This window comes from Podarcis melisellensis (genome assembly GCF_964234715.1).
Source record: "Podarcis melisellensis genome assembly, chromosome: 10".
Taxonomy (NCBI): Eukaryota; Metazoa; Chordata; class Lepidosauria; order Squamata; family Lacertidae; genus Podarcis; species Podarcis melisellensis.
In genome coordinates, this window is record NC_138542.1 from 46,526,945 (window position 1) to 46,545,521 (window position 18,577).

Sequence of the window (18,577 nt, forward strand, 5' to 3'; positions counted from 1 at the left end):
TTCTTCCTGGGAACTTTTTCTTTTGTATAAGAAAAAGTGTGTATGCACAAATACTAAAATAGTACATCCTCAGAACTAAACAAAAGAAAAGTAGTGAAAGGATGGGGAGGAGTGATTTGAGTGGGACAAAACAGCAACTCAAATTATTCTCTTACACACACCTGTTTTGTGATCATGTTGAAAACAAGAAGCCCAGTTTAAAATATTATTAAAGCAAGTTTTAGGCAATTGCCATAGTTTTGGAAGTTAAGCTCTTCATAATTCACAAACATGACACAGCAGCCAAATTATGGCCCAGGGTAATTTTACCAGACATACATAAACAGAGCATTTGGTTATCTCAATACCAAATCATATATTCAGCAACAATATCACTTTTCTTTCTCACAGGTTCCTGTGAGTCCTAGATATTTTTTAGAATTTGGTATGGTATTTTTGTACCATTCCTTTATTTGGGACCGAGTTGTCTGCTCTACTGGTGTGGCTGTGGCGAGAGTACTAAAGCCTGGGTGTGATGTTATGCAGGGACCGGTTCACATCTGGATTTACAGGCCAGTAGTAGTGAGTTAGTGCCAGTGGAGGGTTTGGACTGAAGCTGCTCCTCTACCACATTGCAGCTAAGGGAGTGCTTGCTACTTTGGTTGGGATGGAACCAGAAGTTGAATGTTCTCTTCTGGTATGTTGATTAGGAGGCAAAAATGCACTAACTGTTTTTGAGCTTGTGCTGAATGGGATTTCAATGTGCTAGTAACATTTGTTGGCAGCAGTGGCAGCTTAAGGTTTCCGCTGGATATTTGTTATGCGTTGTATGTAGCTTGTCTGGGTTTTTATTTTTTTTAAATTGCTTGAAAACAACTATCTTACAAATGGTAAGGTGTCATGTTTACTAGCTGCCATTGATCTGCCTCCATTAAAAACAGTTTGCAAAGAATGAAAATATTTTTTTCCATTTCTGATTGCATTGCACTGGTTTAGAGCTGAGAATCTTGCTTGCTTGAATATGGTGGGAAGATGCACAGCAATTGTTAAGGCAGACTTGGTTCTTTAGTGTTCCTCAGATGCACTGCTAAGAAGTGGCTCGGGGGGGGGCAGATCTTCTGCAACAAGCCCCTATTTCCTTCCCCTTTCACCTTCTTTTTAAAAACTTATTTTTCTTTGCTTACAAAGTGGCTGAGCACAAGGCAAAGCACCGTGTTGATGAGACCCCCAACCACCCATCAACTTGATTTTCCCAGAAGCATCTATACATATAAATTTGTGTGTGCAATTATTTTATTAGCAAATTTGTGTCACGGGTCTGTGTCCCAAGTCTGTTAGGCTCTTCTTACGCTCTTAAGTAGGAGTGGCAAAGTTTATTAGCTTTTGAGCCACATAATTGAAGTATTTGCAGAATGAACAGAAGCACTGCCTTCTTTGCCTTCCATCCCTCAACAAGTCCTGCAGCTATCATTCTTCCCTCTAGTCTGGCCCAACAATCTTTGCCCTGAGCTCCAGAATCTGCCTCCACCAATCAGACAACAGATCAGTCCCTTTCCTTCTTTGCTAACCACTTCTCTTCTCAATGTGAAGTGTAGCTGGGAGAGGAGATGAGGAAGATTGAAGAGCTCAGCCTTACGGCACTAATGTATATGCACACTTAAACACATCATGCACAGCCCATTCCTAAGCATGCTTACTCTCTGAGGTCCAATGGGACTTTCTTCCTACTAAGTATGTGCATAGAAATGCACTGCCGCAGTGATTGCATTTCTATTTGTTGTCTGAAACCATCTGGGATCTGTGCTTGGAACTGCTTAAGAACAACCTGTCACTGCTGAGCTGTGGCTTGCCTCTCAGAGTGAAGTGCCTGGATGAAAGCACCATGATTAGGTAAAATAAACCGTTAGGACTATTGCTGAAAACATTTTATTATCTGGAACTGAAGCTGTAGCCATTAGCAGAAGAGTAGGGGAGGTGGGAGGAAGTGACTGAAAATAATTTCTTTACTCAGAATTTTACTAAGCAGAGTGTATGGAAATCCCATAAACTTGGAGGGCTTTGCTTTATTGACACAATCTTTCCAGCTCTTTAGATTGCAGTATAAAGTTATATTTAGTTCTTCAGATCATAGTGTTCCCAACAGTGTACAACCCAAATTCAGCAAAGCATTTGGGCATGTGCTTAACTTCAGGCCCTTAAGTAATCCCATTGCTGGGCTGCAAAATACTTAAGCATGCCAGTGCGTGGGCTTCTTCTCATTTTGCACTTTATTGACTGGCTCAGAGGTAAGCCCTAATACAGCTTTATGTATGCCACAGAGATTCTCTTTAGGCAGAGAGAGCTGTGGCATATACATTTTTAAGCAATGGACTTAGCTATTTTTAGAGGATTTGTTTCCATTTTCTGAATGCATCCGATCAATAGATGTTTTGTCCAACTCCAGAAATACAACATATGCCTATTTATTTCATTTTTATTTGAAGAATGTGTGCAGTACTATCTAGCAAGAAGGAAAGTCCCTAATGAGCAACTATATATAAGACAGTTTCCGTCTGATTCTTTGGAATCCAGAAGGAACAAACAAGCTTCCTCCCACTGGCTCTAAGATTTCTTTTTATACATGGTGTTGGAAACTTGTGCATGCGGTAATGGCACTACCAGATGGGAGGTTTTATGCATGAAACCAGACCTTTTGAATAAACATTTGCTGAAATTGTTCTTTTGTGATAAACAGAGGTCCAGGGTGGAAGGAGCACTGGTCTGGTACCAGATGTCTTAGTAGAGCAGTATGAGCACTTTCAGACAGTTGCTGGTGAGGCTCAGGTGTGTCAAATCACCCACAGCCCACAAAAGGACAATGCCCCTCCCTGCAGTAGGTTCAGTAGAATCAGTAGGTTCACAACAATCACCACTCCAAAACAGCCATAGTAGCTATAAACACACAGGTTACTTGCTACCTTTGAACAACAAACCAACAACACCAGAACTGGCTTATGAATATAAAGAACATTTTTACTGGAATAAGTATATACCCTCATAAACCAACTAGACAATGAGCAAACTAAAGTACAATGTGCATAACCAAGCCTGGAGATACTCATAAATATAGAATGTACCAGTGTCTCTCTTGTTGCTGTACTGGTTATATATGCGATAAATATGTCATAACACAGCTGTGCTCATGGGATTTTATATGTTGGCAGTACTACCCATGCAGTCGGGACTAGAATTTCTGAGCATAGCATAGCGCGGGTGGCGCTGTGGGTTAAACCACAGAACCTAGGACTTGTCAATCAGAAGGTTGGCAGTTCAAATCCCCGCGACAGGGTGAGCTCCCGTTGCTCAGTCCCTGCTCCTGCCAACCTAGCAGTTCGAAAGTACGTCACGGTGCAAGTAGATAAATAGGTACCACTCCGGCGGGAAGGTAAACGGCATTTCCGTGCGCTGCTCTGGTTCACCAGAAGTGGCTTAATCATGCTGGCCACATGACCTGGAAGCTGTATGCCGGCTCCCTTGGCCAATAAAGCGAGATGAGCGCCGCAACCCCAGAGTCGGTCACGACTGGACCTAATGGTCAGGGGTCCCTTTACCTTTTATAGTTATTCCAGAAAAATTGTTCTTTATATTCATAAGCCAGTTCCGGTGTTGGTGTGTTGATCAATTATTATAACACCTGATACTTTTTGTGTATACTAGTTACCTTTGTCTTGGAGGTGTTTTCCTTTGGATGCCATGTCAGAACTGTCCCTGTTTGTTAGACACTTCCAGAAACAAATGGCATTAGCCTCCCTCCTCACAATGGTGGGAGGGATAGGAAGATGGAAGCCTCTTTCCTTATGCTACACTGAGAATGCTTTGTGATATGCTGTCCCAGAAGGATCAAAATAAACTAAAGGCGCTGGTGACTTCAGCAGTAAGCCAGTTCAGTCTTACTTGCTTTATCAGCTCCTAGAGTGTTATCATAAGTCGGGTAGTAATAACCACTTTGGCTGTCATACAGCATGGAATTGAAACCTATGATTTTTAAAAACACTTTTCCTAAATGCCCAAGCAATATTGAAATCATTTCTGTGGAGTGTAAAATATCGAGCTTATTTTATTTCATAAAGGAATAATTGCACAGTGCAAAAGTTTAAAAATGCAATTAAGATCCCAACTGGCAAAGTTTGCCACAGAAGCAGGGCTGCTGTTAACAGGCTGAATATTTACAGGTTTAATAACGGCACCAAATCCCTTTCTCTGAAGTTGTTACCTACAAAACCTGGAGCTGAGACAGTGAGCCATATAATCAAAAGCTTTGCAAAAGGAGGACGCAAAGAGAAAATGGGAACCTTCAGTTCTCTGGGGATAAGATCTATTGTCTGGACCAAAAGTTTCACACTGTTCCTCTTTTGTCACTGCTCTTTTCCTCCATCAGTGGAGTCACTTTAAGCTGCACTTAGGAACATAGGAATTGGTCCACTTAGCTGATTATTGACTACACAGACTGGCAGTTGCTCTTGTCAGGCAACAGTCTCGCCCAGCCCCTACCTAGGCTTTGTACCCATAGCAGGTATCTATGATTGAATCATCTGTACCCACCAACATTTCCTCACCTAGTTGTATTAGATTATCCTAACCTCACTGAATTCAATAGGGCTTACATCTGAGCAGATGTGGTTCAGATGGCACTGCTAATTGCTACGCATAGCAAAAGATAAACTAACAACATTTGCAATCCTACATGAAGGGGAATTGAACCCATGTTATCATTTCCAGAAGTGAGTAAATTGCTCCATGCAGGACACTGGGCAATTCATACTATGAATTAGTGTCGGGCAGCAGAAAACATGGCATAGGATTGTTCTTATAAGGAGGAGTTCATGCAAGATCACCTATTGTCTGTTAACTGAAGTTTGCTTGAATAGGTTGATCAATGTAGGTGCTTCCTAATCCTTCTCTCTCATTAATAACCTATGTAAACAGTTTTGTGTGCTTTAGTTGACCTGAGATTTGATTTAGAGAGGTACATGGTGCGGAGGAAGACGTTTGTTCACTCAATTAATTTTAATTGTATATAACTAGTTGCAAAACTGATTGAGGGATTGAAGGGAGAAAGAGGAAGGGAAGTATGCAGGCGATGAATGAGTCCTAACAAATAAGCAGGCATTTACCATAGGTGGATTATTTGCAGAGTGAAGGAAAGAGACAGAGTATGCAGAGATAAGTATGAACTTGTCCTATTTTAAGACTGCTGTTAAGTAAGCCTTCAATGACTAACTGAACTTTTAACTAAAGACTGCAATAATTCACTTATTTATTCATCTGTGTGTATATTGTCATTTATTACCACATATTTTGTATTATGTCTCATTTGCTCCTTCTCCTATCAGAGACAGTTGAGATGGGTGTATGGCACCAAATCTCTCATTCTTGTTTGTCTGAGAATTCTGCGTGGAATTTTCAGGGGAGGGGTATACATATATATATCCAGTTGGGAATCATGTGGTTGAAAGTGGCTACATACTCTGCTATATCCTGCTATGGAGAAAACACAAAATATCTTTAACTGCGCATAGGCTTCCTCAGTTGACTGGGCAATTGTGCTCTCAGGCTAAAGGGAAGGAATATACAAACACAGTCAGAAACAAGCAACTCCCCTCTCCTCTTCCACGAACATCTTCCAGTTTCAGTTGGAAATAAAACCACCACACATGCTCATTTCCCTTTCATGGTTTGTAATTTGTTTTATTTCTTCCTTTAAACATCCCTTTAAGGGTGAAATGAAATCCAACCATTTACAGAGAAAATGATTTCAGAATGTACACTTTGATTTTTCCCTTACAAAAAAATTATTAATAATTGGTATTTATAAATTAGACTTTAAAGGGCTTCTTCAACTTATTTGGCAAGTCCCATGTATTCCTTAGCCAACAGGGGGCACAAAAGCTATTTCTTTGTGCTGGGACAAGAGATCCTGTATCCTTTCTTTAAGAAATGGGCTATTTTCAGGACTTTCCACGGTAGAATACTGCTCAATTGTTCCCTCAGGAATCATGCTGGATAGTGGTGTGCACCCTTGTTGCAGGTTTTTCTTCATATCTCTTTTAGGCTAATTTACCAGCCTTGTTCCCCCACCCCCACCTATGAGAGAGTTCTGCATCAAAATTCTCTCTAGCTTCTTTATGGCAGGGGTGGCAAAGTCATAGCCTTCCAGATGTTATTAGACTACCACTGCCATCACCCCAGACCACTGGCCATGCTGGCTGGGGTAGCTGGTGGTTGACTCCAACATCATGTGGAGGGCCACTGGTTTCCCAGCCCTACTTTTATAGCGTGGTTATGGCCCATAATGCCTCCCCCTCTTCCCCCCAACAAAACTCATCAACTCCATATTTTCCCTTTTTAAGATCCTTCAGAGTTTGAAAAGAGCTCCGAAGGTTGAGTGGAGTACCATTCCTTTTTTCCAAACCATTCAGTTTAAGGTCTGTAAAGCCATGGCACCTTGTCCCTTCCAATCCAATCCAGAGGGTGACTACTTCCACGATTACTCCAGATCTCCACCAGTAGAGGACAGACAGAGAAATGAAGTTCGGCAACTGCCTAGGAGCAGGCAACAAGTGAAAATTAATGGTATTTCAAGTCTGAGCTCTAGATTCGCAATGAAAATGCCGTAGTTTCACCAGAAATGCTTCAGAACATCCTTATGTGCCTGCTATAGAAAAGAAGTTATGAATCTTCCAGTTTTCCTTTTTCAGCAGCTGAATACCCAGTCTTAATGACAGTATCGGGAAGACAAGGAGCTACACAGCAGAGAGAAAATATCTCTTCCATACAGATACACAGAACTAAAAAGAACAGCCTATCCAGCTCTCTGCGCAGTTCCAACTTTGTCCCTTGTAACTGGATAAGGTGTGAAGTAGCCCCTAAGGTCACAGAGAACATATGAATATGAGTAAGAATTAGTACAAATTGATAACCAGTCACATAAGTTGCTGCCTGTATTGGTCAAGGGGTGAAACGATGCTTACAAGTAGGTCAAAGGAGCTCTTCTCTAATGCTTAGTTCATATAAAGAGCAGATAACACAAGGAAACTGTTCCTGGACCATACCCATTTCGTACTGCAGCTATGGGATCTTATAGCAGAGTGCTATCTCATTGGTGAGGGTGGGTAGGAATCCCTAGAGACACAAAACAAACAAATCATAGAAAAGTCTATGGTGGCTATAATTCTTCTCCCTCACATCTTTCTCTCACACAGGGAAGTTAGTTTTGTTTTCAGATAAGGAAAAGCATTCAACCCCCCCACATACCTTGCAACTTAAAAAGAGGTAGAGTCAAAGACCAATTTCACAACCTCATTTTGTACAAATCAGGTTTGAAGACAGTGGAATGTGGCACTATGGGAGATAGAGCTTCTCTGAACAAATGGGAAGTTATCCTCTAAATCCTGTCTACAAAGTGGGCACTCTCTCCACAGTTACTGGCCATAGTTGCTGTCACTGGCCATGACAATACTTCTGGAGGTCTACTAGGGATAAGTGAGGTGGGTCTGTTGTGGGGAAAATGGGAAAGAGATACTCCCCAACTTCCTCCAGCTATTCATGGAGAGAGGAGACTCAAGCTAGCTCTGCTACAAGTTATATGCTGGCATTCATGACGGTAATAGTACGATTGGTATACTTGCAAGTAGCAATTATGCAGCACTATAACAAAGACTGCTCCAAACCTTTCTGCATAGCAGGAAAAAACTCTGCTAATATTTTTAAGTCAGCCCACCCTTTGCCCATTTGAAGTGGCATGAGTTATTCTAAAAACCAAAGTTCTTTCCAAACACTCATCAATACAGTTAAGACACGACGTCACTGCAGCTGCAATCTGAACACAAATTCTGTGTATACATTAAACTGATGGAGGGGCAGGCACTAAATATCCACTTGCACAGCATCAGCTACTTGTTAGTGTGCAGCCACTGACACACTCCAAAATGAGGCTGGCTTTGCCCACCAACCACACCAAGGGCTCATCCACACTTCTGTCTGCCCCACTGCTTTCTCATGGGAAAACCCATAGTTTAGTGCTGAATTGGAACAAACCATAATCGGCAAAATCACTCAGACCTCTGGCTAGAAAGCAAGGGACAAGCGGAAGTGGGGACGGACCCTTAATTACCTTTGTAATGATGTGCAAGGATCTCAGATTCTCTACGTGGTACCAGCTGGGTACAGTCTTATTACAAGATGGAGGCTGTGCACACCCTGATTTTTCTACATCAGTTCCTCTACAATTGTGCCTGAAGGTTCTTCCATTAGGGCAGGTTCTTCAATCATCTCGGAGCTCTCCTCTTCTACCTGTTGCATACACATTTAATATTTGACTCACTCATTTTCCATTGACTCTGCAAGTCAAGGGGTAAAATTAGGTGCCTAAATTACTGGCTTGCCAAGATACTTCCCCAACGTCGTTTCTCCTTTAGCCACTATTGGCCACCCCCCACCGGGATGCAGAAGTCCAAAGGCTTTTCTATTAGTGCAAAGTTCCTTAATGTGGGACTCTGTTCCCACTACATAATAAATAATTAAATAGAGGGTTCTTAAACTGGAAATGTTAAAAAAAAACCATCGTACGCAAAAGGCAGTCCTATTTTTTAAAAAGCAAAGCTTTTACTGTAAATTCTCCTTTTCTTCCCCTACCCCCAACCCAAGAGGTCAGTTTCAAGTTTCACTTTGGTGCAGTCAAAGAAGGGGACCAGAACAAAGAGTTCTTTCAGTGTCCCAAAGGAATTCAGTGCTAACTTATCCAATTACAATGGGATCTGTTGCTTGCACACAACGGGGCGGGGGGGGGGGGCAAACCCCCCACCCCAAGGAAGGGGGAGAGTTGCGGAAAGTATAACGGGGCTAGGAACAGCCTGGCTGTCTGTGTGTGTTGCGCTTTTCAGTGACAGATGGAGCCTAGAGACAGCAGTGATGGGAGTATTACGAATTCATGAGCAGTAATTGTGAAAGCCCTAGATGTGCACAAAGCATGCCCTGTAGAGCAAGTGCAAGGACTGAAATGAACAGCGGGCTGGATTGGAGGAAGGAGCTCGGTTTGCAGGAAAGCAGCACAGTGCTGAAGATATGGTGAAGTCATCCCCTTGGTCCTCACTTCTTGAAGGGCTATTTTTCTGAATTTTGTCCCAACACGCTGCAGGCTCACAACCAAGCACTGCAGCATAGCCAAAGCTCACATTCTCCAGGTCCCAAGAGCTGGAGCCCATCTCTCCCCCCTCCCCCTCCCTTGCCTCTCAACACACATCAGTAGTGAAGGAACATACTGCAACGATTGTGTTAGGCAGGCTGGGTCATGAGAGCTGAAGGTCAAAGCCTAGATTCCCATTTCCTCCAAAGACTGAAAGAAAACTATTCCCTCTGTGTAGTGGGCCTTTGTATGACAGTACTGGGAGCCAATGGTGCTTAACAAACCTCCATTTGTCACCAGTAGCTGCTTTGCTATTGCTGCACATACATTTTGGAATAGCCGCTTGAGATCTGCTCCATCAACTCTAAACTCCACTGTGCCCGCTGTACCCAGTATGATTCAGGATCCCTCTCCTTTAACCCAATGAAGATCTTCTCAGAGAAAAAGCATGCAGCCCATTCCATGGGTCATTTTAGTGCAGCCTTCTCCAACACGGTGGCCTCAAGATGTTTTGGACTGTAATTCCTATCAGCCCCAGCCAGCATGGCCAATGGTCAGGGATGATGGGAGTTTGAATCCAACAATACTTGAAGGGCACCAGGTTAGAGAAGGGTGGTCTAATGCTTCAACAGAGAAAGGAACCATGTACAAAATTTAGCATTGCCTTAGAGTGGTGCACAGAGTTAGGTTGGCATCACCAGCCAATCCATTCACCCATCCCACAAAAAGAAAAGGGGCTTCAAGTGAGCTCAGCTTTAGGCCGGAATTTCCTTCATTTTAAAGGCATAAAGGTCAATTCATACAACCATTTTTACATGGCACAGCTAAACGCAAGATGACTTTGGTTGGTACAGGGAGCCACTTCTCCCACCACCCCTTGGCTCAAACCCACAGGCCAGAAAGTTTGCCACTAGAAAAGGTCTAATCATCTTGAGCTATCCAAGCATTCACAAGACCAGCAGCTGCACCAAAAAAGAAGAGTCAATGCAAAGGGATTTCATCACATGAAAATGGTAGAGCATGAACTGGCTGAGCGCATCATGGAGACAAAGCATTAGGAGTGATGCCAAAGGAAAACTATAAAGAAGACACAGCACTTTCTGTGTCTTATAGGGATCAGGAATAATGCATTTGAAGGGCAGGAAAGACAAAGGGAACGAGAGAGAGAGAGAGAGAGAGAGAGAGCGCACACGCACACACACACACACACACACACCCCACACATCTGAGTAACATACTGTTCCAGTGGCAAGGAACCTGTGTGCACCTCCTATTGCTGCACACATATCACCCATTTTTTTGCAGTTAGCATAGTAGCTCACTGTTTAATATATTTCCTTAGCAGCAAACATAACATGGGGTTTACAATACATTTCACCCTGACTCCATATAGTAACTTAAAAGAGACATAGAGGAGCCTCTTCACCAAAGGAGAAAGGATGCACACCGTAAATGGAATACTTAAACGCTTGGCTCTTAAATCAGCCTCATCCGCCACACACCCTGTCCCCTCTACTTGCCTATGCAAACCACATTATAGGCGTGCAAGTGCTAGACTTCCAATATAGCACTGTCCTCAAAATGGTGGCATCATAGAGCCAAGTACCTTTACACCTCTCCTGTTCCAGAAGTAGTAGAATGGGCGCTGTAGCTTTAGCATCCTAATATCTCCTTTCCTTAAAAGCAACTCCAAGCATGACATGCACACTGTTTTAACTGAAAATGTAAACAGCACATTTTGTTGTCGTGGAAGAGAGAAAGTAGGACCTCAGTGGGCATTCCCCTTGCAAGTCTGTGGGCTACAGCCCTACTGTCATGTTCCTTCCACATTAGAGACTGGCTACCAAAACTATCCATTTAATGAGCAAAACCAGACAGCTTTTCGACCTCCATAGCCTGCCACTTTGCAGAGAGTTTTTCCCTGAATGTTCATCATCATCAGGTGGAAAGCAGAGTTCTTTGGTGCTACCGTACTCCCAGTTTGTGTGCACACCCACACTCAAATGTAACAAACACACGTGGCAAAATATACATATCCTAGACAGACATGACTCCTGGAGTCACCTACGAAAGTTCTTTCACACTTATACACACATTTCCTAGTGAAGCTGCCACCCACCTGTTCTGGCTCCAAATAAAGAGCATTGTATCCAGGGACACGGTGCTCTTTGGCCAACCACCACATGCTCTTGAAACGACCAAGACAAGAAGAGTCCACACATCTACCCTGACCTCTGTCCATAACCTCTATGGGCTGAACAAGTGGCAATATGCTAGGAGAGCAGAACTTAATTGGACACCCATTGGTTTCAAATGACTCAGATGAACATTGGCTTTTAGCAATGGAGTTTGACATCACGCCCACCTAAACTACAAAGAGAGGCTTCTGCACCCTCACACATCCAGCTGTGTGCTCCTCATCTCCATGTCACACAGAGAGGCGCTACCTGTCTTAAGAGTTTTCTTCCATCCCACAAGAGAGGTGAAGGAGCTGTACCTCCTGCTGGTTCTCAGGGCCAGTTCCTGCATCCTCTGGTCCTTGTTTACATGGTTTGGAATCTCCCCCACACCCAGACACACCCAAGTATATTTTCTGGGATGGGGCAAACAGAGGCTGGAGAGAACACACACTTCTCCAAGAGGAGTGGGTGGAGAGGGGGGGAAGAAAAACAAAAGACGTACCCCACTTCCCCCTTTTTCCATAAAGTCCCATGCAAGCCCCACTACCCTCACCCAGCCCCCTCTGCTTTCTGGTAAGGGTTCTCCAATAAGTAACTAAACCTCTGGTAGTTCTTCAACAGATATTTGGGGGCATACATTTGTTCTTTGGGGTCCGCAGCAGGGTACTCTTGGGTGGTGCCATCAAACCACCCACCAGTCCGAATTAGCTCCCGGATATAGTTAAGGTCCCTCTTGTCCTCGTAGTCACCCCAGCGGGGGAAATCCCCATTCTGGGCTGACACCAGTTTGAAGTAGATTCCTTCTGGTGTAAAGCACCAAGAGCAGTGCCAGCCAGCAAAATGGAGCGGGCTACCCAGTGACCACTGCACCAGAATGTGACCTGTGCTGTTTTCATACTGCCGAAAGCCTGGCATGGTGTAGTACTCCCTCCGGCGCAAGCGAATCCCATCTGTGGCGTAAACAGTTTGGAGCATCCCCACCGTGCAACCAGAAACCACCTCCAGGGTGCCGGGCTGCTTCCAGAAGAATCCGTAGAGGGATTTGCGCATGTGGAAAGCAAAGGGCTCCGTCCAGCCATCGTAGAGTTTGAGAAAGAGCACGCCATCGCGGGCCGGGATCTCGTCGGCGTCGTCAATTATGAAAACATCATCGGGCCGCAGATTGCGGAAGCGGGAGATGCCATCCCGAGTCAGGAAAGTGCGCAGGTAGTCATCGGCAATCCAACCATCCTGGCGCCCGCCTGGGGGGAAGTGATCCAGGAAGACATAGAGCAGCTTGTGGCGGATGTAGTCAAAGGAGCCATTGAGCAGCATCTCGCGGAACTTGAGGGGGCGTGGCTCACCATATGCGGTGAAGTTGGACTCACAGACCACAAAGGCATCTACCACATCGCCCAGCTCATGGAAACGCACGTCCAAGAGGTCGAATTCGTGGTTGACGTTGATGGCATTAATGACTCTCCGAGGAACCTCCCGTGGGGTCAGCCGGTCTTTAGTGGGGAGGTTCGAGTACTGGACCACGGTGGGCACCCCGCAGCTAGGCCCATGCCAGCCAGGCAGGCACACACACTCCACCCACTTGCGCCGCTTTGTCCCATTGGTGCTCAGAGGCTTCCGGGCTGTCCGCCCCGAAGCAGCTCCTTCTATTTTCTCCTCTGGCCGGCCCGCTAGTGGCTTTTCCAACACCTTGGTGCCTGGTTTGAAGCAGACACCGCCAGCTTTGGTATGCACAAAGTATTCCGCCGTGTCTTCTGGCAGCACAAACTCGGCTCTATGCAGCTCTTCGCCAGCTCTGCTTGGGGAGAGGGGCTGGAGCAGAGGTGAGTGGGAGTACAGCGGCGTATGGAGGAACTCCGGGCCCCCAGGCTCAGGGCTGACCTGAGGTGTGACGGGTGCATTGTTCCAGAAGAAGTTGGAGACCAGGTTGGGGCTAAGCGACGCCAGCTCCCTGGGGAATGTGACATAGGAGAGGGCCTTCAGGAAGTGAAGGAAAGAGATGAGGCAAAGACCAGCCATGCACAGAGTCAAAAAGAGTTTGTGGCGTCTCATCTTCATCCTGGGATGGGAGGGAGGGAAGACAAAGGGAGAGAAAGAGAGAAGTTGGGTTAAATATTTCCTAGCCCACAGAGATTGTTTAATCATTGGTTGGGTAAAAGGCAGCAGTGCCATCAGGGACAGAAGCCAAGCCCCCCACCCCACTCAGCAGAATGAGCTAGAGGTCCCCCTGTTGTAAACAAAAATTGCCCCTTTCCCTTATGGGGTATCCAAGAGCCCATATAGAGTCCTTACATAGGTTCCCTATTGGTAGGAGAGAATAACAGAGGCCAACCAGAGAATACTGAGAAGCAAAACAGCTAGTAAGCCTGATCTTTATTGATCTGTTGCAACAGGGTGCTCCCCTCACCCTCAGGAGAGAGGAGGAACCCAGAAAAATGGCATGCAAGGCCTTATAAAGACTTTTGAAATTGCCACCCTGTAGATCAAGACCACCCCCAGAAACATCATACATACATCACAGAAGGGGTTTAACCTTGTCAGCTTCGCCTCTGAGCCAGTGCCACCGACTGGGCTCAACCTCTTCAAACCTAAGACCACCCCCCAGATACATCATACCTACATCACAGAAAAGGCAGTCTAAACAGAAATTTGAATGTTTTTTTTCTCTCTCCTGTCCTTGTTTATCTCCTGTCTGGCAGGTTACTTGATTGGATTGCCTGGGGAGCCTGGCCATTCTTTTGTAGTGATAAATACTTAGTTCCTGGGCCATGTCACAGGCTCACACCCTATTCATATCTTAAATGTGCCCTTTAGACAGGATTTGTGAGGAAAGAGACAATGGCAGGTTTCCCACTTTGACCTTGCGGAGAAAACATTGGCTCAGTTTAGGAATCAAAATGGCTCCAGGTTGATCTTCCTGTGCAGATCTATGTACGTGCTTGGTTGGTACACTTATGAACATTACCATATACGGTATATAAGACCATAAAATTCCTATCACACCCCTAACACACGAGAGCTGGATTACATTTTGAAGAAAGTGAAGGAATACATGTTTACGATCTAAAGATGGAGCCCTCCATAAGACTATTAAGTCCAGCGTGTAAAATTACTTAACTGCACCACAGTTAAAATGTTGCAGGATGGGAAGCATAACCAGGGTTAGGCGTTTTTCCTCCTCACAGATTTAAGCAACAAAGGTTCAACAAAGGGCACTACATGGCATGAACTGAGTCCTGACAATCCTGTAAAAATGTACAGCTCATGAAATCAATCCTAGGGGAGATAATAATTCTGTAGAAACTTACAGTTCTTGCAGCTCTCCTCTACCAGTAAACCACAACCCAGAAACCTGGGCTTAGCTCAGTTTCCAAAATAGGGCGAAGCTTATATAAAGTTCTGCATTAACAAAGACCACAATGCACACCTAGCTGGCAGGAAAGTCCATTCATAAATAACAGGCTTAGCTTTTAGTTCAAGCTCAGCGTAGGCTCAGCTTAGGTTTTGTTGTTGTTGTTTAGTCGTTTAGTCGTGTCCGACTCTTCGTGACCCCATGGACCAGAGAACGCCAGGCACCTCTGTCCTCCACTGCCTCCCGCAGTTTGGTCAAACTCATGCTGGTAACCTCGAAAACACTATCCAACCATCTCGTCCTCTACCGTCCCCTTCTCCTTGTGCCCTCCATCTTTCCCAACATCAGGGTCTTCTCCAGGGAGTCTTCTCTTCTCATGAGGTGGCCAAAGTACTGGAGCCTCAGCTTCACAATCTGTCCTTCCAGTGAGCACTCAGGGTTGATTTCCTTCAGTATGGAGAGGTTTGATCTTCTTGCAGTCCATGGGACTCTCAAGAGTCTCCTCCAGCACCATAATTCAAAAGCATCAATTCTTCGGCGATCAGCCTTCTTTATGGTCCAGCTCTCACTTCCATACATCACTACTGGGAAAACCATAGCTTTAACTATACGAACCTTTGTTGGCAAGGTGATGTCTCTACTTCTCAAGATGCTGTCTAGGCCTGTCATTGCCCTTCTCCCAAGAAGCAGGCGTCTTTTAATTTCGTGGCTGCTGTCACCATCTGCAGTGATCATTGAGCCCAAGAAAGTAAAATCTCTCACTACCTCCATTTCTTCCCCTTCTATTTGCCAGGAGGTGATGGGACCAGTGGCCATGATCTTCGTTTTTTTGATGCTGAGCTTCAGACCATATTTTGCGCTCTCCTCTTTCACCCTCATTAAAAGGTTCTTTAATTCCTCCTCACTTTCTGCCATCAAGGTTGTGTCATCTGCATATCTGAGGTTGTTGATATTTCTTCCGGCAATCTTAATTCCGGCTAGGGATTCATCCAGCCCAGCCTTTCGCATGATGAATTCTGCATATAAGTTAAATAAGCAGGGAGACAAAATACAGCCTTGTCGTACTCCTTTCTCAATTTTGAACCAATCAGTTGTTCCATATCCAGTTCTAACTGTAGCTTCTTGTCCCACATAGAGATTTCTCAGGAGACAGATGAGGTGATCTGGCACTCCCATTTCTTTAAGAACTTGCCATAGTTTGCCGTGGTCGACACAGTCAAAGGCTTTTGCATAGTCAATGAAGCAGAAGTAGATGTCTTTCTGGAACTCTCTAGCTTTCTCCATAATCCAGCGCATGTTTGCAATTTGGTCTCTGGTTCCTCTGCCTCTTCTAAATCCAGCTTGCACTTCTGGGAGTTCTCGGTCCACATACTGCTTGAGCCTTCCTTGTAGAATTTTAAGCATAACCTTGCTAGCGTGTGAAATGAGTGCAATTGTGCGGTAGTTGGAGCATTCTTTGGCACTGCCCTTCTTTGGGATTGGGATGTAGACTGATCTTCTCCAATCTTCTGGCCACTGCTGAGTTTTCCAAACTTGCTGGCATATTGAGTGTAGCACCTTAACAGCATCATCTTTTAAAATTTTAAATAGTTCAGCTGGAATACCATCACTTCCACTGGCCTTGTTATTTGCAGTGCTTTCTAAGGCCCATTTGACTTCACTTTCCAGGATGTCTGGCTCAAGGTCAGCAACCACACTACCTGGGGTATACGAGACATCCATTTCTTTCTGGTATAATTCCTCTGTGTATTCTTGCCACCTCTTCTTGATGTCTTCTGCTTCTGTTAGGTCCTTTCCACTTTTGTCCTTTATTATGGAAATCTTTGTACGAAATGTTCCTTTCATATCTCCAATTTTCTTGAACAGATCTCTGGTTCTTCCCATTCTATTGCTTTCCTCTATTTCTTTGCATTGCTCGTTTAAGAAGGTCTTCTTGTCTCTCCTTGCTATTCTTTGGAAATCTGCATTCAATTTCCTGTATCTTTCACCATCTCCCTCGCATTTTGCTTGCCTTCTCTCCCCCGCTATTTGTAAGGCCTCATTGGACAGCCACTTGGCTTTCTTGCATTTCCTTTTCATTGGGATGGTTTTCGTTGCTGCCTCCTGTATAATGTTACGAGCCTCCATCCATAGTTCTTCAGGCATTCTGTCCACCAAATCTAAATCCTTAAACCTGTTCTTCACTTCCACTGTGTATTCATAAGGGATTTGACTTAGATTGTATCTTACCGGCCCAGTGGTTTTTCCTACTTTCTTCAGTTTAAGCTTGAATTTTGCTATAAGAAGCTGATGATCTGAGCCACAGTCAGCTCCAGGTCTTGTTTTTGCTGACTGTATAGAGCTTCTCCATCTTTGGCTGCAGAGAATATAATCAATCTGATTTCGATGCTGCCCATCTGGTGATGTCCATGTGTAGAGTCGTCTCTTGTGTTGTTGGAAAAGCGTGTTTGTGATGACCAACTTGTTCTCTTGGCAGAACTCTATTAGCCTTTGCCCTGCTTCGTTTTGATCTCCAAGGCCAAACTTGCCAGTTGTTCCTTTTATCTCTTGACTCCCTACTTTAGCATTCCAATCCCCTATAATGAGAAGAACATCCTTCTTTGGTGTCACTTCTATAAGGTCTTGTAAGTCTTCATAGAATTGGTCAATTTCAGTTTCTTCAGCACAAGTAGTTGGTGCATAAACTTGGATTACTGTGATGTTAAAAGGTCTGCCTTGGATTCGTATCGAGATCATTCTATCATTTTTGAGATTGCATCCCAGTATAGCTTTCGCCACTCTTTTGTTGACTATGAGGGCCACTCCATTTCTTTTACGGGTTTCTTGCCCACAGTAGTAGATATGATGGTCATCCGAACTGAATTCACCCATTCCCGTCCATTTTAGTTCACTGATGCCCAGGATGTCAATATTTATTCTTGCCATCTCATTTTTGACCACCTCCAACTTACCCAGGTTCATGGTTCTTACATTCCAGGTTCCTATGCAATATTTTTCTTTACAGCATTGGACTTTCCTTTCGCTTCCAGGCATATCCGCAACTGAGCGTCCTTTCGGCTTTGGCCCAGCCGCTTCATCAGCTCTGGATCTACTTGTACTTGTCCTCCACTCTTCCTCAGTAGCATGTTGGACGCCTTCCGACCTGAGGGGCTCATCTTCCAGCGTCATATCTTTTATATGCCTGTTGTCTTTGTCCATGGAGTTTTCTTGGCAGGGATACTGGAGTGGCTTGCCGGTTCCTCCTCCAGGTGGATCACGTTTGGTCAAAACTCTCCACTATGACCTGTTCATCTTGGGTGCCCTGCTCGGCATAGTTCATAGCTTCTCTGAGTTCTTCAAGCCCCTTCGCCACGGCAAGGCAGTGATCCATGAAGGGGCAGCTTAGGTTTTAAATGCAGCTTATTAGCTTAGAGTGTAGGTGCAGACCTCAGTTTGGTTTGAAAAACCAGCCTACAGTTTCAAAAGCTAGAGTGCAAGCATTAAAAACGAGGCAGGCTTACAGTGAACCAAAGCTTTGCCTTCCAGAGGGACTTGTCTTTCTCATTCCTGTTTTCATTCCCTTTTTCATTCCTGTTCACTTTCTATCTGCAAGGGACTCATCTGATCAAAAACCCCCATTAGACCACCATTCACTAGAACAACTCCTGTAGTTGATCTACACACCCTTTTTTTTATATAAAAAAGTCCCCTGAGACTATTTGGCTGCAGCACAAATTGGGGGAAGCTAGCCAGGTATATGGCAGTGAAGGCAAGGCTCACAAAGAGCCTAGTTCTCTGGGCTCAGCCCTACTGACAAGAGAAGCAGGAGTGGGAAAGGAATGAGAATAGTATGTTACCTACTCATTTTGTTTTACTGCTATTTGGCATTATGAGCAACTGGAAGGAAAATCAATTCTGAACTTATTT

The 18,577-nt window shown here is 44.5% G+C and overlaps 1 protein-coding gene across 2 annotated transcripts in view; it reads right to left on the reverse strand.

Moving 5' to 3' along the window:
• Positions 1-10,350: 10,350 nt before the first annotated feature.
• The window catches only part of MGAT3 (beta-1,4-mannosyl-glycoprotein 4-beta-N-acetylglucosaminyltransferase), a 46,058-nt gene continuing 37,831 nt past the window's right edge, over positions 10,351-18,577 (reverse strand). For both annotated transcript variants that reach the window (XM_081928333.1, XM_081928334.1), the window contains exon 2: positions 10,351-13,378. In XM_081928333.1, coding sequence (XP_081784459.1) covers positions 11,872-13,377 — 1,506 coding nt within the window. In that variant the 5' untranslated portion in view covers position 13,378 and the 3' untranslated portion in view covers positions 10,351-11,871. The remainder of the gene's footprint in view (positions 13,379-18,577) is intronic.